Source organism: Chaetodon auriga, chromosome 10, assembly GCF_051107435.1.
Source record: "Chaetodon auriga isolate fChaAug3 chromosome 10, fChaAug3.hap1, whole genome shotgun sequence".
Lineage (NCBI taxonomy): Eukaryota > Metazoa > Chordata > Actinopteri > Chaetodontiformes > Chaetodontidae > Chaetodon > Chaetodon auriga.
In genome coordinates, this window is record NC_135083.1 from 14,365,679 (window position 1) to 14,386,569 (window position 20,891).

At 45.8% G+C, this 20,891-nt stretch overlaps 1 protein-coding gene across 1 annotated transcript; it reads right to left on the reverse strand.

Moving 5' to 3' along the window:
* Positions 1-4,328: 4,328 nt before the first annotated feature.
* Positions 4,329-20,653, reverse strand: fignl2 (fidgetin like 2). Its single transcript, XM_076740118.1, has 3 exons — positions 20,567-20,653; positions 18,818-18,958; positions 4,329-8,839 (listed from the first exon to the last, which is right to left on the reverse strand). Exons 2-3 carry the CDS (start codon positions 18,840-18,842, stop codon positions 6,795-6,797), a joined length of 2,070 nt encoding a protein of 689 aa, XP_076596233.1. The 5' UTR covers positions 18,843-18,958; positions 20,567-20,653; the 3' UTR covers positions 4,329-6,794.
* Between the last annotated feature and the right edge of the window lie 238 nt (positions 20,654-20,891).

Below are 20,891 nucleotides of genomic sequence, written 5' to 3' on the forward strand. Positions count from 1 at the left end.
ACTGTCGGACAACCAGCAGGCCTCCAGTATTCAGTGCCCCACAGGATTTTGCCTCTCTGTCTCCTCTAAGCTTAAAGATAATAGCGCATGTTGTGAGTTTTACTCTTTTGGACTACACGCAAGTCAGTCAAGTGAAGTCATTACAGGTTGTAAAATTGTTTTTTCCTGCGGGGATGCGTGCAGCAGTGTCTCATCTCTTCTGTGCATGTTTACATCATAAGACCTGAGTCTGCTGTGTGACCACTGTATGAGTCTCACCCCGCTCCAGCGATGACATGCACCTACCTAGAATACAGTGCAATACATAATAATACAACACTGACAGGAGCCTCTCTGAAGCAGAATGAGTACTTTTACTCTTGAGTACGTTTAGCTGATACTGTTCTTTTACTGACATTTTCATTGCAGGACTGTTTCTTGTAGAGGAGTAATTATGTAATGTGTTGTTGCTACTTTTACTCCAGTGAAGTATCCGAATACATGGAATACTTCTGCAGCTGCTTTGCTCCCAAAGTACTGCATCTGACGACAGCACACACTGACACGCTGTTATTTGTTCTACCTATGCAGACAGCAGTAATGACGAGTTGTGCACTTATTATATGGTCATTAAAAATGTATGTGCCTAAGTATTTTGTGATGCATTGCAGCTATACAAGGCTGCTTTTAGGCAGCATGTCAGCAGATGAAATATTCAGCGGTGTTGTGTTTTACATTCATCTCTCTGTTGCAGAAGATTTTGTTGCCCTGCACTCATACTACACACATACTACTCATTAGGTTACTGTGGGTTTGTTCCCTGGATTAACATGCTGTGGTATAAATGGCTGATTTTATCATTTGTATTATCATTTCCTTTTCATGTGGAGCACAGAACTTTTCTTTGTTTCCAAGTGGAGCCACCAGGGGTCATTAATGTGTTTCATATGTGACAGTTCAGCCACTGCTTGGCTGTCTGGGGTTTTGAAGTAGTAACATTGTTGTATTTGTGTGTTTGTTTGTTTTTTTCTATGTGTGCCATGTTTTATAATTGTGTTGATATTTCACACCTTGTCTCATTGTCATATTGCACTTGGTAATTTTAAAATGCACCCAGCTGGTTTTCATGCTGTATCCTCTTTGTGAGCAGCGTCCCACTCAATTAGCGCTCAAGCACTTCAGTTTTATGACAAAATAAACACCTACAAGCATCAGATGATTGTAGACTGATCTGTATCTGACTGGATTGATGGTCCAGGTGGGTCATGCATCTGGCTTTGTGGTTATCTGGACTGACCACATGAGGGAGGTATAGACCTGCATAAAAGCTGCCTGCCTTCACTGCATTCAATCGTCTGTTTGAAATTAGGTGCTGTCAGGCTAAGATCTCACGTGATCATCTGCAAACTACCCACCATGAATCAAATCTGATTTTGTACAACAATGTTCATCCGTGTCTGTCAGTCTGAGAATCTTCTGCCGGTGAAACTTCTGTCTCCACTGCTCTGAAACAGCAATCTGTTTATTCTCTTACAAACCTATTTAATGTTTATTTATTCAATGATCACATTTTAGTCATGTGAGAAGGGGCAGGCCGAAACATTTTACCTACACATTCCACCTGTCAAACCCAATTTCCTGAGAGTTTTGACTGACCTGTCCAACACAGAAACAATGCAGCTGCAAAGATTGGATCATTTCCTTTCAAAGAACCTGAGCAGTTTCCATTGTGCCATGTTTCCCTCACTTGATCTGGATTTCAGATTAGCGCATTTATCTGGCTTGAAGCTGCAGGCGTCATCTGATGGTTGTGAGTCATTGTTTCTGTGTTCTCTGCTTCAGTTTCGCTGCTCTGCTCAAAACTGCCAAATATTGCAGAGCTGACAGACTCAGTCCCAGTTACCGTAAAGATTATGTTCTTTAGTATTCAGGCCAATATTTGAGACGACAGCTACGACGTCCAGGAAGGAGCCAGTATCTAATGTTAAACGACATTGATCCCGTGTAGTGGTCATGCTTTCCCTCTCGCAGTGGAGCTCCTCCTCTGTCAAGGACACATGATTTAGGATATAATGTAAAACCTTTCAATTAAAGTAACAACTATTTAGAGCTTGACATCAGATAACTTCTCAGTTTTTTTTGGCTGTCTGTTGGTTGCAGGTTTGGTGTTGAAACACATCCTTCAGCTTCGTGTTTGTATTGTTGTTGTTTGATGCATTACCACTCTCTGTGTGGGTCATCATTTTCGGGGTCCTCTTAGGTAAAGGGCCCTTACTGCAGCGTTGCAACATCTGGAACCAATACAGCTGTGCTGGGTATCTGTGGTACCAGGGGGCTCGGAGGTTGTAGGCTGGGCTGGGGGGGGCGAGGGGTTGGACTAGTTGCTGCTTTGGCCCTGGGGGTCCATGTGTCCCTGACTTCAAAATAGACTTGATTGCTAACAGCTGGCAGTCCTAACTCACCCAGTGTCAGAGCTCTCCTCTGATGTCAACCTTGTCAGCATCAAGGCCCGAACAATGGAGAGCCAGCAGCACGGCAAAGGTAGAGAGGACGACTGGATCTGTGTGAAATGAGATTCAGAGAATGACCTTTTTTTCTGAAGGTTGTTAGCATAAATAACTCTCAAGTTTTTATCAAGGCACCTCTAAACGAAGCACACACTGAAGATGTGCATGAACACTGTTAAAACGTAATAGTCAAGTTGAGTGCATCAGTGCAAAACAAATATATAAACACTGAACCAACAGAACAGTCCCAAAAGCCTCCATCAGTACAATGAAAAAGCTTCAGTTTCGATTACGATTACCCACATCATTAAATGACATAAAATATGGTATAAGGCTAATTATTCCTATACCCTTAACCAACTTTTAATTACTGTGAAATGTACTCTCAGTATCACTTTTCATTAGCGCTGTGACACAGTGAAGAAAGTGTGGCTGCGTCCTGCTACATTCACTCCCTAAGTATGAGTAAATAGGACAGCAGCTCATTAGCATCTTTTATTATCCAATTACAAACTCTGCTCGCCTAATTACCTCCAATCAGCAGGGAGAAGAAAATGATTGACTTCCTGGAGGACAGGAATCACTCAGGACAGAGAGGACAGTCTGGTTTTCAGTCTTCCTGGATGCAAAGTGACTCACAGGAAGTCGGGCGATGGACTTAATGTGCAAAGAGAAGGCAGGAGCTGCTGTTTCAGTAAAAATCAGTTAACACCAATTCAAACCGGCACACAAACCTTTAGCTGGTGTGGATCTCTTACTTGCCAGAACATGTCATACAGGTAAGTGTGAAACTAGGTAAGCTATAAATAAGCCTTTCCTCATATACCAGTGTCTCATTTCCACATGGTCTACTCCAGTTATGCAAGGTTGCTCTGTGGATTATGTTGTTGAGTTTGTGACAGGAAAAGATAGGAAATAATTTTTAAAAATTTTCAAACAGCTGCAGAAGCGATTATCCTTCATCAGAGGATGAAGGGCAGCCACTGCGCAAGGTTGTGCTTATAACAGAGCTATGCATCATTATTAGACAATTAATTACTCTGTCATCAACACCAGCAGCACCACTGTTCTACTGGGATTCAGTCACAGATGTTTCGAACTCAGCTTTGACACCACTATCCATAACTGGGGAGCAATAGATCCTGTTTCAGGCTTCCACTACACTTTCACTTGTTTGCTCAGAGTTGCTCAGATTTACTTCTTCTCTCACTTAGTTTTGAGTCTTTGAAAGATGTCAGGAAAGGCCAGAAATAGCACAGGGCAGGCCGCTGGGACGAGCTGTTGTTTACAGACAGTGACAGATATGAAGGACCTCTGTGCTCTGGTGCTGGGCTGGAGCCTCAGGGGTGTGCTAGCACTGCTTCTGTTACTGTTCCGGACACTGCAACACACACAAAAACACACGCACATGCAGGCCGGCAAACTTGTGTGCGCCTAGACACACATCACACATACAGTAATCTCCGTGTTCTCTGCACACCTTCATGTGAACCCACGATGCACCCGTTTCTTTCTCCCATAATGACATCACCTGAGGCTGCTGTGTGAAGTCAATTCAAGCCGATGAACAAATCCAAAACCCCGTGATGAAGTCTTCTGTTTCTACGTTAAACGAATTAGCAATCAGTTTAAGTAACGGTGCTGACCTTAACACCGGGGTCAAGCTCCAGATACAGACATCAGGTGAGCACCAGCATCATGTCATTTCTGCACTCTGGTCGACTGCAGTAACTCGCCTGCTGAAGTCAGAGAAAATGAAAGAAATAACCGCAGTGCAATATTGACAAATTCTGTTTAATATTGTGTGATACTCTTCTCTTAAAATACAGTCTTTTCTGAGGTAGACCATTACAGTTCAAGAACATTATTATCATTTTTAAAACAGACATCAAAAAAGACATGAAATAAATACTTTCATGTACAATATGCCGCAAAAATGAGGTAGAAATGGTTACAGAAAATGTACAATAACCAAGAACAAAGTTACTGCGATAACAGATCAAAACATGTAAAAAATAAAAGCTTGTTTTGTTGGACAAACTGTCGGGAGCAGAGGGAGCAACAAATCAAAATGCTTCACCTAGCCATACCTCTAAGTCATCCTTATTATTTCACTTCTGTAATTACCTGTGAATAATCGCTAGCATTATCTCGACCGTGGCCGCTTGAGGCAGGGGTTGTTCTGTAATTTGTAAATGTGTTTTCAGCTTCTGAGACAGTGATCAGTATGCACAGCGGGGGTCACTCTGATTGATCTGGCTGCATGGCATGACTGAAGCCACCAGCTGGAGAGGGACGGCTGCACTGTGATATAGGGTTGCTGGACATCAATCAGACCACTTCCACTCCAGAGGAATCGGTATAAGGGAAGGGGGGTGGGGGGTGGGGAGAGGATACAACGCCACATGGCCACTGGAGCTTGTGGCCAGGGGGCAATCCAATCTAATGAGATTGCACTGGGGAGAGAGAAAAAGAGAAAAATAATGATGAGGGATGGAGGGAGGGAGAGACAGAGGGAGGAAAGGGCGGTAGGAAATATTACATCATTCTGTTTATACCTCCTCAGGACCATGGCAACAGCCTAATATGTACGACCTCTGTACCTGCAGTCCGGTGATGCAGTTTTTCCAGGCTGTTAAAACAGAACTGCTGGACTGGTGGAAAAGGAAAGATTTGTCTGGATTGTCTACATGTTGGGCTCATCCACAATATGTACACACTGACTGTGAATTTTTAGACTCGTGCTGAAAGTCACACAGAACAACTTCAGCGTGAAACTTTTCCGGCATCCGTGTTCGCCGTCTTCTTCTCTTGTGCTCGCTGTGATTGTGTGCCTTATATTTACATTTTCAGACGATATTTTGCAGACATGCATATAAAGGATATTCATAAATAACAGATACCTGCAGGCAGTTTGTCCAACAAAAAAAGGAGTATTTTCTGTATTCTACGTAGCATTTCTTGAAGACAATCATCACTCCACCATAAACTACAATCAAAATAAAGGGTAAAAGAACAGAAAAGAAAACTTATTTATATATTCATATATAATAATACATGGATTTATGGCATCAAATATCCTTTGAAATACCTGAATTACATTCAATGATACTCTTTGTAGCATATTCAAGTTTCTCTCCCGAGGTAAAAGCCCAGCTGTAGTGGGTGTTACGAGACTGTCAGGTTTCTCCTCGCTTCTTTATCTCGCTCCGCGCCGCTCTCTACTAAGACCCTAAGATTACATACATTCTTTAATTTCATATTTCTGAGGTAAAGAAATTCTTCCTGAGCATTTCAAACAAGACTACATACTAAGAAAACAAAAGCAGTAAGTGAAACAGAACACAGAGAATCTGGGTGTGCAGGTGGTTGTTCTTTCTTAAGCGGGATTCTCAGGAAAACTGCTGACGATGAGGAATGTGAGATCGAGAGCACGTGGAAGTGAAGGACGACTACCAGAAATAATTAAAGAAGGTGTCTGTGACTTAACTGAAAATACATGTGAAGTATATCTAAAACCAAACATGTTGAGTGTAACTGCACAGTTGTACTTGAACTACTGAAGGAAGGACAGCAGCATGTTTGGCTTGAATAAGAGTCATTTGATTTTCTTCTTCTTTTTTTTGGAATAGGTAGGATTGACTGTTCTGATTTGGTGAGAAGCTGTCGACAAGGATTCGTTTACTGTGATTTTGAAATAGAACAAGACTGCTGATTATGATTGGTTTGACGTGTTTTTGGTCAAAAACTGCGGTTTGCTGAAATGTTGCTGATCCCGAGCCCTTCGTACTGAATAATTAGCGACAATCCAATGACTAAATCAACACTGCGATAACGTGGAAGTGGACTGGCAATAAATAGGATCCTGAGAGTAGCAGTCAAAGGGGGGATTTTCCAAACCCTGATTATCCATAATCTTGGACCACGTCACCTAGCAACAAATAATTGATTTTGTCCTGGACCAAGGCTAATCAGGATCTCTGAGAGTATCCAAATAGTTTATAATCTGATTTTCCCATTGGCCAAAAGACTAACACACTACCCCAGTCAACAAGGCCTATTCATCTTTCTTTTCTTTGGGAAAAATAAAATATTGCGGATATTCATATGAAAACAAAAACAGCACACCATGGCATGCTTCTGCCAGTAAAACAACTTTGTCAGCTCTCCCATATCATTGAGCTTCTCTGGCTCTTTTGGCTGCATAATCTGTAATTACAAAACAACAACAAAACATTCCCAAGGCTTGCCATGTCAAAGCGAAGACAGGGTGGTAATACAGTCCAAGTACAGCGACTGGCTGCTTTCTCAGTGGTTATACATCTTGCTCCACTCTATACAAGTGTCCAGTTCTTTTGTGGTGGTGTGTGGGCGCACCTTGCAGAAGGCATTCTCAAAGTCTGTGAAGGCCGGGGGTTTGGAGGATGTGGGGAGGCCATGCATGGCCCCAGTGGGGGAGGACGCAGAGGAGAGTGCCTGCTGGCTGAGCTGAAGCAGCTCCCACACTGAGAAGCCCTCTGTGCGCTGCAGCACAGCGCTCAGCTCCCTCTCGCTCAGGCTGCAGCCCTGAGGTGACAGCGCCTGCAGCAGCACCTGTCTGCGCATACCCCCATCTGGCAGCCCAACGTGATACCGCTTGGCAAAGCTCCGATGAACTGCATCTTGCAGCAGGTCTGGCCTGCCAGTGGTACATACAAGAATCACCAGACCCGTGGTCCCGACCTGGGCTTTCTCCAGGGTGGACAGCAGGGTCTGCCTGAGCCCCTCCTCTTCCATGGCCTCCACCTGGCTGAGCAGCACCACTGAGGGCTGCCGTGCCGCTGCCACTTGCAAAAGAGACCCCAGAACGTGCTCCGCCTCAGCCTTCCCTTTAGAGGCCAGCATGGCTCCACTCAGCCGGTAGAAGGAAGCGCCCAGCTGTGAAGCCAAAGAACGAGTCAATGTCGTCTTACCCCCTCCCCGGGGGCCAAACAGCAGGACGGTTCTTGGTGGCCGCACCACTGGACTGGGCCTCAACACGGGCCACAGAAGGTCCTCCTCCAGGGCGGTCTTGACATGGGTGAGCCCGGCCAGCTCGCCCCAGCCCAGTGCCGGGCTGCAGTCCAGTAACTCCCCATTGACAAGGTCCAACAGCCGGGGGTCTGGGCTCTTCATAGTCTCAACAGTTGGAGCACATAATGGCGGGCGCTTGTGGGCCTGGGAGCGGTGCTGCTGCTGTTGGATGAAGCCCTGCTCCGCCACGCCATTCTCCCCCGTCATCCCTGCTGGAGGGCTGTACTCCCCTGCTGCCCCATACTGAGGAGACACCAGGGGCTGAGAGGAGGCCTTACTAGGCTTGAAGGTTTGAGGGTCTGTGCTGCCTGAACTGTTGAAGCCGTTTCCCCGGCACTCTGTTTTGTCATTCACACTGTAGGGCGAGTTTCCCACAGCCTTCAAGGGGTCATAGCTATATTTCCTGTACCGAGACCCATCCCCGCTCTCATCCTCTTCGGCACTCATCTCAAATGCTTTTCGCTTTAATGTCCCTCCAGACTCAGATGTCCCAAGATTGGTGCTCTGGTAAGTATAGCTGCCTCCTACCACTGTGGGCCTGGAGGGAACGGGAGTAGGTGCTGGTAGACCTGAGGGAAGGTAAGTTGCAGAGGGGTGGCTGTAGTTGGGGCCAAGGCTGGTCTGGGGAGGGTATGTGCTAGGGGGGTAGTTATAGACAGGTGTGGTGGGGCTATAGCTGGCCACAAGAGTGGGAGTGGATTGGAGAGTGTGAAGGGAGGCAGGGGGAAGTGCTGCACCGGGTTGGGGACAGTACCCTGAGGAAAGATAGGTGCCATTGTAGCTAGAGGGGTACTCACTGGAGCCGCTACAGGTGCTGCTGCCACTGTAGCCAGAGTCTGAGAGGTTACTGTTCACCACCGACACACTACTAACCCCTGGAGGGCCTGCAGATGTGGCTACAGACTTGGAACCTGAGAGGCTGTCATGGCCTCCAGGGGGCACAAGGGAATAGGAGGCATCAGTGCTGTGCGTCAGTGGCCAGGGCTCCAGCTCAGTCTTCTGGCCGTTGAGGCCCCCAAAGGCCCCTGTCTCTGGGTAGGTGCCCACAGTAGGTGGCCGGTCATACGGTGAGTCCAGCACACCAGCGTACTTCTCAGCATAGCGCTTCAACAGGTTGGAGGCGGTGAGAGCAGAGATGTCGTCATTGGCCCAGGCGTAGTTGTAGGAGCCGCGGCCGCGGCCAGAGTAGAATTCTGACTTGTGGGCCGGAGAGGAGGTGGTGGAGGAGACGTCCAGGTGCTGCTCAGGCCACTGGCTGAGAGGCTGGGCATGCTCCGGGTTCCAGTGCATCTTTAACAGGCCTGAAAAAGATGAACACAGGGAAAGCAGGTCATAATTTTGCTCTAATTAGAATTATTTCACAGTGACACAAAAATGAAACATTTAGCATTTACATCAACGCAAACTATATCTGTGGTTGCCAATATATCAAAAAACCACATTACTGATTCTTTGTTAGAGTGAAATGACTCTTTCAGTGTTAAAGAATATTAATCTTTAGATTTTGAATTTCACACTTTCTGCAAGAGCTGAGATGGTGCAGACTCAATATACAAAAAAATGTTTACTATTAAAGAGGTAAGAATAGATATTTTTTTATTTATTTGGTGCATAAAGTGTGATTTTGAGATCTATTTCATCATGTTGCAAGACAGTTACTGTTAATTAATGTTAATTTCAATAAAAGACAAAGAGCAAAGTTCTGACACTCTTCCATGGCTGTTTTTTCCCCATGCACAGGGACACATGGTGTGGGACCCCTCCTCTCAAACAGCCAGTGACAAGAAATGGCCTTTCTTGTGTTTGGAAAGGAACCTTTTCAGTGTTACATCCTGCATGATCAGAAGGAGCTCATATTTCCCAGAGAGGAAGAGGAAGGTAAAGGAGAGGTGAAAGGGGAAAGAGAAAGCTGCAGAAATAAAGAGTGTGAAAGCAGATCGGTAGGTTGGATGTGTTGTTTTGCAGTTTTCCAGTGTATATTGGAGGAGATCCCACCACTATTCCCTGCACTGCTAACATCTGCAGGTCTCCCAGAGGAGCTATTGTTATCTCCCCATGCATGTTGCTGAATGCCTGCTCCCTCCACCCTGCACCCCCACCTACCACCCACCCACAGTACACCAGAGCTCCAAAGGCCCACTGGCCGGCTGGACAGAGGGAGGGAGGGAGAGGCGAAGGAGGGTGTGTGTGTGTGTGTGTGTGTGTGTGTGTGTGTGTGTGTGTGTGTGTGTGTGTGGACAGTGGTGTGGAGAGAGTGAGAAAGGAAGAAAGAAGAGGGGGGTAGGGTTTGGAATTGCAGCATAGTGTGCTATTCATCAGCACAGTCTCCCATGGAACATTGGGAAAGTGGAATGTCTGTTCCTCTGGCTGACTTCAGCACTGGCCGAGGTCTGATTGATCATGGCTGCTACGCAGTGAGCACATCGCAGAACTAACAGGAGAGCGAGCAGTCGAAAAAGAGATTTTGTCCCATGAATTGATTTCACTCCATGACCCCTCACGCAAAGGCTTTATTTTCCGGTAGAACATTCGACTGATATTGCATCTGAAATGCGTGGAACATCCATTGGCTTGGCAGAAAAACAACTCCTTTGCCCAAATGCACAATGCATCTGCTAATTTTCAGTGTTTGCATGCTGTTCTGTTCACCCTCTCAAGCTCATTTTATAGTGAGTCTGAATGTTCAACAGTGAATTTTCACACTTAAACATGTATTCTTATGTATGTTTACCCAATCTTTCCCAATATGATGGTTATAAAGTCGTCTGTTTCATGAAGACAAGCGCAACCTCTTGCTGAGGCATTAGCTTGACATTCCACACATAGCTTGGCATTATTGAACTGTCACAATTTACCCTGAGGTGAGGACTACTCCAGCCAGAAACAGGGAGGTAAAAAGGAATATGGCAAAAGCCGTCATTACTGCCTTTCCTTCGGTGGATGCCTGATGATTCATTATTCATGGCTGTCTGTGTGTGTGGAGCCAGGCTTCTTATTGCCATTTAAATCAAATCTCACTATCCACAGCCTGTGATTCTGCTGCAGCTCTCCCGCACTCCAGCTCACTCCTAAACTTTGGCCTCTTTCTTTACCCGCTTTACAAACCTCCCCATGTGTGTTTTCAGATTACGCCCGTTATTTATTCAGTCAGATGAGACCAGCAGACCAGATGGCCATTGGATTATCATGTCCTTCATATTCAAATCCACTGCCTTAAGTTCCCAATGGCCAAACCAGTTCAAGTACTTCCCTAAGCTGCAGCCAACCCACACACCCACCACAGCAAGATGTAAAGGAACATTCTCACACCCTGTTCCCTTGTATTTTTACAAACATGCTGAAGACATTGTCTTGTCCACACCCAGATGACCGCATATTTTTGTGGTCTGACTCACAGGTCTTTGTCCAGGCTGCAGAAACCATATATATGTCCTGCAGGCCCTTCCCATCTGCAGCCCAACCAGTTTGTGAGCAGCCCCAATAATGGGGCCTGTGTGTGACAGAGATGGATGAGAGCCCAGGGGAGCTCATAAAACCTGCAGCGGGGAGGGAGGGATGGAAGAGGGAGGGATGGAGGGAGGGAAAAGAGTGGACAGCAGGCGCTTCGTCCTCTCTAAGCGGACTGGAGCGGACATTAGAGGACTCAGTGAGGCGGGCTAACTGCTGTCCACTCCATCATTAGAGTAGCACCAATACAGAATGGACTTCTCTCCCACTACCCCCTTGACCAACATAATGACCAGCAGCCCATACCTGAAGGACCAATCCACTGTTAAATCTGAGAGTAATTACTTTCCAGAAGTCTTTTTAAGAAAGCGCATTATACGCCATAATTCTTTCTGTATGTGCACGGTGAGTTAGATGAGTGATCGGCTGCCATTCACCCCTGATGAACACAGCAGGGTTGCAGTGCAGTTTAGCTGTTTCCATGTAATTAGAGCTCGCCTTCTGCTGGATTGTGGTTTTTAGAGCAGTAGCGCTCCACAATAAACTGAGCAAGCTCTAATCTACACTTCTGTTTAAATCAGAGCCGTCATGTAGATTAATTCACTGGAGGGGCAGAAGAAAGCTAAGATTAGAAGCAGGAAATCAGGACAATGTGGACATACTGTGGGTAGCAATGCAATCATTAGATGAACTTCAATATATGTTGCAGACTGATGCTAGATTGTAATCATCCTAAAGAACATAGAAAAAAGGCCCTTGTGCTAATATAGTTTGTAAATCTTGTCATTCAGATGCAAGCAGTCATTTTGCAACCTCTGCTTACATCATGATGCATTTTTAAGCTCAACTGCTGAGACATTCCCTTTCCTGCCACACACCCATCAAATGCAATTCACCCATATTACAAGAAGATTAAGGATCAAAAACACATTCATTAAGAAGGGACAAGGACACCATTATGTTTGAAAATGAGAATCCTGTCCCCACCCTGCAAGTTATTCTACAAGCTTTTGTTGCTGCTGTCAATAAAGGTAAAGCTGCTCTGTGAGGCTGGCAGAGTATTTCATGTACTTTATCAATTATCAGCCGCTCTGTTGCATTTCTGATGAACACAAATCGGTTGTGAGGACAAGACGGTTTCTCTATTGACTCATGGCCTTACTTGGCTGCGATAAGGTTGTGCGTATGCTCATGAAACGTCCCCGTGTGTGTGTGTGTGTGTGTGTGTGTGTGTGTGTGTGTGTGTGTGTGTGTTCTCGGCCCCAGGAGAGGCAGATGTTCTTCTGCTGACCGCCTTACTGTCTGTGCGGCCATTGTGGCGGACGGCCGTCCAGCAGACGTGCGCGGCTCGGACCATCCAGTTGGCCCTGAGACAAAGCCTGAAGGATCCTATTGTCAGGGGCCTGTCTAATTATGGAAATCTTATTAATCTATTCAGCAGCAGTCCACTGACAGCTTTTGTGTCAGCCTGGGATTTATTGAGGGACCTGTGTGAGCTGCATCCTATTGTATGAGTGCGTGATGAAGACAGTGGCGCTGCTCTCTTCAGCAGAAACTAGCTTTACTTTGAGGAGGCCCTGAAATTAAAATGAGACCACTTATGGCTCAGAGGGAGTGCGTTAGGTTCATTTGTGATATCTGCCCTCAATTGCTCCAATCTGCCATCTACAAAGTCACTAAATCTCATGTTGACTAGGTGGAACTGAAGTCGCTCTTGGCCTAGAAAGACTGGTAGTACTACAGACGATGTTGTGGTTTCCTATAAAAGACGTATCAGTGGCTGAGCTGAAATGTTATCTTGGCAGGAAGCCCGGAGGTAGAGGGCTCCAGTGCCGTTTCACAGCTCCCCTGAGGTTGCCATCCCCTTCTCCCTTCCCGGTACTTTTGTTTTTCCCTGCCCCGAGGAACAAAACGGACACGGATGCAACAACCCTTCTGGGACAGCATGCTATTAAACTGTGCCGATAGTGAAGAGGCTGCTTGTAAACAAGAGCGCCGTGGATCAATCCAATCAGGGCTCTATTCAGGGATGAGCTCTACCCCCACCCACAGACCACAGAAAACTACCAACACCTCCACTCCATCGTACGCACAGAGGCACGAATTAAGGACAGCAATGTGCTTCTATATAAATCTATATTTCCTGTCAACCTGCGTTCCTGATTTTTTAAAAACATTAATAACAAGAGATCATGAAGCAGACTAGCAGATAGTTGCTTAGCTGGTCAACACAGCTGCAAAAAATGCTACAACAAGAAAATAAAGCAACAATTTAAAGCAGAATTCAAGCTAGAAAAATCATCCTTAAGTTATGAAATGTAGAATTTCTGTGGAGAAATTGTGGAGCCAAACAGCTCTTTCTGCTCCCAATGAATCAGCAGACATCCACAGCAAGAGGGCGATTCTGTCGGTTCAACAAGGAGGTCAAATATGTTGAGAAGGGTGTGAATTTACTGCGAGCCAAAAAACCAAATTCTTTCAATACCTCTGAACAAAAAAGTTAGACAGAGGGCAGGATCAGATTATTTTGAGAATGCGGCTCTGGCTGTTGCGGCAGCGTGTCAGGGATTCAATCTGGACAACATCTCAGACACTTGAAACAGAAAAGCTTGAAATGAATGCATTTACGATAAAAGGCACGCAGCCGTACTCGAGGGGGATGACAGGCAGAAAGAGGAGAGCAGGGCAGAGTGTGACAGACACTACATTTGTGCTGATGAATCACAAGCTTGACGCTCCGGTGACTGCATCGGCTGTTATGCATTCAGCAAGCGCAAGCTGATCAATGAGTTACTGGATGAAAACTCCTGCTCGCTGGACATAAATATGGAGAAGAAATGATGTCTTCCTTCAGGAATCTTTAAACACTCCTGCGCAGTCCAGAACTGTGTTTGGTGCGCAGAGGGAGAAGCATTTGCACTCAGGATCTGTTACTTATCAGAGTTTGTTATCTTGATTTGTTGTTCACTCTTGAAGCCCCTTAAGTCCTCTGTTCTCAAGTTCACTGTGATTTATGACACTAATATCAAGCAGGACATTCTCACTAGGCTGTGGCCGTCCTGCCGCTGCATACTACCTGGTCTGTCATAAAAACACCAATCTGAGGGGCTGGCCACATTTCACGGCATGGCAGGTGGAGACACAGGAAAATTGTCTCGAGACGTTCTCTCACTTTGGAATGAAATACACATTTTATCTGCTCTTGCACAGTTTGTACCAACATAATAAAAAATATATAGGATTATGTATGTTGTACAATATTACCACACAGATGCCGAATAGTCTCTGCTATCGTGTGGGGTAATGTCAAAAGGCTGTTAAAAGACGCACGGGGTCAATCCTCGAGATCCTTCCCAAACCGCCTCAAGACGGGGAGAGTGCACACACCAGACAACAGGGATCATAATTTATCAGACATGCATAATTGGGCATTGCTGAGGAAAATTATTATAAATCTATGCGTTAGTCACGGGGCTGCTATCAATCAAAAGAAACAGAATCCCACACTCCCACTCTGCCTCTCCCTCCCTCTGGCTCATCTGCTCCCTCTTTCACGGCCCTAAAAAGATGTAATAACAGAAGAGTGCGGGAGCTCTGGTGGGGAGTTTTCACACCTGCTGCCCAGAGCACGAGCAGACGCAGCTCTTTTCAAACACGCCTCACCAGTCCAGTCCCAGGAGGAAGGAGTCCATCTCCTGCAGTGGCATTGAGGGATGTCCTCTGTGTGTGTGTCTCTCTCTGCCCTATCTCTTACTGTGGATAGAGCTTTCTGTACTCCATGTATCAGAGTGACAGTTTGACTTCCACTGTTTTTTCTTTCATTTCTCTTTGTGGATGTTTTCGGGCCAGCTGTCAGAAGAGTTTTTGTCAGCGAGTGCAGCTAATATGGTTTTATTAGAGGAGAAGGACAATATGACGGCAGTGTATTGAGTATTTTGAAGATTTGCAGAAAACAGAATAATTAAATCGTATTGCCCTTGTCTGTAATACAATACAGTTAGGGTAAATTACTGCTCAAAGCGGACACAAACAAAATAAAACAAGCTTCTGTGTGCTAAATCTCCAATTCATTAGCGGCGAACGAATATCCAGAGTGTCATTAAAAGTTGTTGTTTTGCAGAGTGGATGGAGAGGAGGCTGTAGCCAAACTACTTGATGACATTTGCTAAACATTGATTAATTGACAAACGTGTTTAGAATTGCAAATGATAGTGCAGCAAAAAGCAAATTCCCATCTGACAGCATGCTTATTTTACAGCCCTGTCCTCAGCACTCTCCAAAACTAAAAAGCCTCCGGAATAATTGCTGGATACGTCACTTCATGCTCGTAATTTTAGAAAAAACTCCCCCATCCCCCGTGCCTGCTAACGCACGTCCACAAATGGCAGAATCCCCCCCCCCCTTCAAGAAAAACAGGGTCCCTATTTTCTGTGACTGCAGGCTGGCTTTAGGTCATTGTGTCCACTAATATATCAAAGAACAGCTGTCCTAAGGCTCTGTGATGACCAATCACCCCTTCCATCTGTCTCACTCGCCCAATCTCTGCTCTATCTCCCCCTCTTCAGCTCTATCTTTTTCTTGCAATCTCCTTCTTTCCCGGTTTCTCTGCTTCTCCACCTCCCTCATTCCCCCCATTCCCAGTGAGCATGCTGCATTCCCTCCTTTCTGTCCAAATCCCCTGGCCCCTCTGCTCCCAGCTTATACTCTGAGCACAGCGCACGGACAGCTCTGGGATTTGTTTCGGTTCGTACACAACACACAAATAAGAGAAAACTCAATATATTCAACAGCCGGCCACACTTCCCTCTCCAGCAGTTTATTTTATGATCACTGCACTACAAGCAGCTCATGGCATAACGATTAAAGTATGTTATTTCTCAAGCGTAGTCATTTACTAATTAGCTGGGCCAGTGTGAAAGACGTTGTGTCTCATTGTCGAGCTCTGGATTCTGCTGCCTCAGGAATCCAGTGAAGTGTTGTCATCCAAATGAGCCTCACCACCTTGCCTCTTAATTGGACCCTTAACGGGAGCGGAGGTCTCCTTAATGAGCTGATGAACCCTCAGAGAGACAGAGCAAAGGGCCAGTGGACTCACAAGGCCTTGGGTCCCTAACCTTCTTTTCTGGTGGACACAGATGTATGCAAACACACAAACACACACACATAGACACACACAGACACACACAAAATCACACACACACTGGGAGCTAATTAGAGCCCATTCACACCCTACACTAATGATCCCAGCTCTTATTCACACACACTTTAGCAGTCTGTGTGTTTACTAAAGGGCCTCACAGGCCCCTCCAGTGCACCACTCATACTACTCTACCCACAATAGGGATAGACGCCAGGGCAGCCCTCCAACCTGCTCCTTCAGGGGCCAGGATGAGATTCACTCCTTTTTTTTTCTACACAAACTACTCCACAACTTAGCCGAGTCATTCACAAAGACACTCGCACAAAACATAAAAACAGGGCCAGAGAGAGAAAGGAGAGGGAGCGAGGTCAGTCAGAGGAGAGCTATAAAAACTGCCAGATCTGGAGTGCTGTGTGTAGTGTTTCTGTGTGTGTATGTGAGTGTGTGTGTGCTCTTTTAAAAGAAAAGGTATCGCTACACCAGCGGGGGCCCCCAGCAACAAGAGTTAGGGCACTCCTGGGTTGGCGGCCTGGGACTGATTTAAGAGTGTGTTTGAAGTGCAGATTACAGATTCTTTGCACCAAATCCCTGCAGGAGTATCCATGGCCCCTGGAATCTATCTCAGGTTTCTTCTCAGGTCCGGCAGTGGCTGCTTGCCCCAGCTTGAAGTCTTCTGGACTGGCCAGAGACAAGGACCAAGGACAGTCCTTGTCTCACGCCAGGGAAGAACGAGACGCACACACATTCACACTGGCTGAATGTGGGGTCGAAATCATTGAGACTGGATTTGTAAGAGCAGTCCTGATAACAAAGAGTCAAGTGTGTTGCTGGGTGTACCTATCCGAACCATGCATGCATTTATACACTGGGACCCGTCTATGTGCAGGGGCAAAAATGCCTCCACTAGGAGCCAGAAGTAGCGTTGGGAAGTGCTAATGCTCCACATACAAAGGGGATTCCAGCATAGAGGTGAGAGTCTTCACATGTCCTGCACATATGCAAAGTCCCTCACAGCTGGATTTTTGCACAGCAGATCATGACTACAGTCTTTAACTAAGAGACAGTGAGCTGCAGTGTCACCAGCAAGCACAGGGGTGTGTCTGTGTGTCACTGGTCTGAGAGTAAACAACGTGACTACCTAACACTGCTGTGTGCGCTCATACGTGCCCTCTGTCTACATACACGCACACTGGCAGGCTGTTCTGAAACGATCTCAAGCCTGCAGAAGCTCTGCAGAACAGAGCTACTCTGTACATGAAAAGCAATCAAGCTGCTGTGCAGAGCAGATGAAAACCAGCATTGTGCATCCTGATCATAAAAGCTAATCACACACAAAGGCGAGCGCATAGTGTACTGGAAGATTCCCATGAAGCGCCAGCAGCGTGCCGGCTCTGAAGGCATGCTAACTATTCCACCAGCAGTTTGTGACATTCTTGGACGTGCTGTCCACTTCAGCAGCAGGGAGCGTAAATTCAGTCAGCGTGGACTAACAGGGGGCAGGGGGCTGATGGAACAACTACTTAAACACGCCTTGATGGGAAGCATGCATGTTCTTGCAAATTAATGGTCCATCAGTGTTATTTGAGCAACTCAGGCTAATTGGATTTATATGTATAAACATCTTGTAATGAGAAAAAAGAAAACATCTTGTGGGAAAACTGACATTAAGTCAACCAAGAGCCACTTTAAGAGAACGTTTCATAACAACACATGAGGTCAACTACTTATTCGACTGGCAACACTTCAAAATTCCATTCATCTGATGAGTGGTCAAATAATAACATTGGCCATTTTAAGGGTGATATTTACAAAAGGCAAACAAAGTTTCATGGTTACTGTCAAACATCCACTCATGATGGTTTAATCAGGTCGTTTTGTCTAGTTTGAATTCTCACACCCACACACTTGCCTTCCACGGGCCCTGCAATCCATTTTTTGGATGCTACGAAAACAAATCCAAAGTTTTTACCATCCATTATGCAGTAATACTTTTTAAATGAACCCTTCTGTGTGATTTCTCCCTCTTTTCTTGTAACTGTCATGCCAATAATGCTCCTTTGAGATGAGTTAAAGAGCTGGGAAAAAGGGGCTCTTGAGGCCGAGGCCACGGAGTCAGCCCCATGCTGGCCGGCAAACAATGCTGTTTTGGAGAGCCAGAGCACTGGACTCAAATGAATCCTGGTGGGAGGGTGCGACGGGGGGAGTCCAAAACTGGACACGTCAGTTATTAGGTCAGCATAGAAGCAGAAAAGAGAGAGAGGAGGGGGAGAAAGGAGGGAGAGCAGCAGGCAGCATGTGTGGTGGGAAGTCCTGAGCTGTATTGGTAAAATGACACTAGCAGAACTGAAGGGGTTTCTGCTGCTTAAACCATCATCCCTCCAACCTCCCTCTGTCCCTCTTCCTTCCTCCAACTGTGCTGTCCACCCGGTGATGAAACATTCAGACAGGGTTTAGCATTTCCACAGTCCACGTCAAGGAAAAACATCAGGTTTCTGCACTGAGCTTTGCACATTTTCACAGCGACCTGTGCGTTTTTCCTTCTGTTTGCAAACGACAGAACACAGTGTCCACTCCTGCTTGCTTTTGGAGTAGGAGCTCATTGATTGAGGCAAAGTCCAACTGAGTCAAGTGGGGCTGTTTGATGTGACGTGCAAAAGGGTACAGAGAAAGAAGTGTGTAGCAGTGTACTCACTATAGGGGACAATAGGACTCAGCATTCTGTGGAGCTGGTCTCAGTAAGGAGGAATGCTGTTTTGTGAATGCCAGCTAAGGTTAGCGTCCGTCCGGCTGTAGTCCATCACTAGCATGAGCTCGCACTGACAACAGAACAGCCCTGAGAGACAGAGACAGAGACAGAGAGAGAGAGAGAGAGAGAGAGAGGTGAGGCAGTTACAGGCTACTGCACAATGTCTGGACAAACACTCACATGTCAACCAACCCTTTCACACAAGCTCACACAGCAACACAAACCTAAACACACACAAACACAGAGACCAGAATTCACCCACAGTATGATAGAATTACTGACCAACCTGAGAACCCTATCAGTGTAACAAAAACAGAGTTCACACACACACGCACGCACGCACACACAGAAACACACACAGTCCGCCAAATTGACGCATACAAGGGTATTCATTATAGGCAGGCATTAAGCTGATTGTGAAGCAGCGTTCAGCCTCTAAAGAGGGCTTTCTAAATCTGCCTCACAAAAAGACTCATGCATACCATTGCTCCGTGCACTGGGGCAATAAAGACTGCATTCTTAGGCGACCGAAAAAATGTGTCCTGTTATGACAGAGTTTCACATTTCAACTTATCTAAATGAATACACCTCTGTTGGTCGTGGACATTAAAATCATACTTTTGAAAAACAAGTTACCTGAAGACGACTACATTTGTCTGTTTTCACATGTAAGCAAAATTAAATGCAGTCTATTCTGTGTTGTAGTTTGAGTTGTAAATGTCGTATTTTAATCATGCACAGATTAAAGAGCACCTAATCCTCCAGTTTCTACTGTTTTATTCTGAGATTAAAACAACTGTCTGAATTTTTTGTTTCCTTTTTCATAACAGACATGCACTGGGTGGGATTTTTATCCACATTTCTGTGGAGTTTCTCAAGAAAATATGTGTTCATCTGTGCGTGCATGTGTGTGTGTATATATATATTTATTAGTGTGTGTGTGTGTGTGTGTGTGTGTGTATAAAGACAATAGAGAGAAATGAAATTGTTATCCAAATTTAAAAATCTGTGAAAACATTTTAGTGACAAATAAACATGTTCATGTTTCAGTAAATTTACAGTCCACTAATAAGAATATGTGAGGCTACTGTATCTATTAAAAAAAAAATCACAAGCAAAACATCTCAAGAATGTCAAATATATAAAACAACTTAACAGCAATAAAGCAGCATTATGACATGCACTGATTTGCACACTGTTACAGTTGTCTTTATCTTACTTAGCATAGATCAAAACAAACAATTAGTCTATAACCAATTTACGTTCACTCATATACCTTTCACATGGAAGAGAAATTACACAATGACCACACGGCTCTCCCTGCACGCCAACAGGCTTCGCGTACAACGCTGCCTGCGACTACGACCCCCTCTGCTCTAACTGACAGTCAACTTTTAACACTCAGCCCAGAATAACTAACTGCGCTACAGCAGCAAACCACAGCTTCCTATTCAAACAAACACGGCTCTGTCCAGTTCAGAGAGCGGCTGAAAGGCGAGGGCATACTTAGGAGGTTTGGTTTGCTCAGGGAAACGTCTCATGGTCAGTGGCCAAACGGGAGAGGTGCTACGACGCGCTCGGCTCCGGTCCTCCTCCAACTTCAGCGAGCCAGCGGAGCCAAGTCAAACAGCGGGGAGAGCAGTGGGCTATGACAGCAGATCAACACAGACACACAGAGAAGACAGGCAGCCTTACCTATTCATGCCGGCATGTCCTCCATCAGATCTGAAAGCGCTACGATAATCCCTGGAGCAGACCAGACTCGTGTGTGCACCGCTAGGCTTTTTTTCCACATATGGGACACAACTCCACTCTCCCTCTCTCCCTCTCTCTCTCTCCCTCTCTCTCTCTCTCTCTCTCTCTCTGGCCAGTGACAACAGAGTGAGCACTCAGCTCCCCTCCCCCATGAATCTCCCATCCCCCTCTCCCTCCCCTCCTTCTCTCTCTTTATGCTAAAAGTATTTAAGTAGAGAGAGAGAGAGAGAGAGAGAGAGAGAGAGAGAGAGAGAGAATGAGGGAG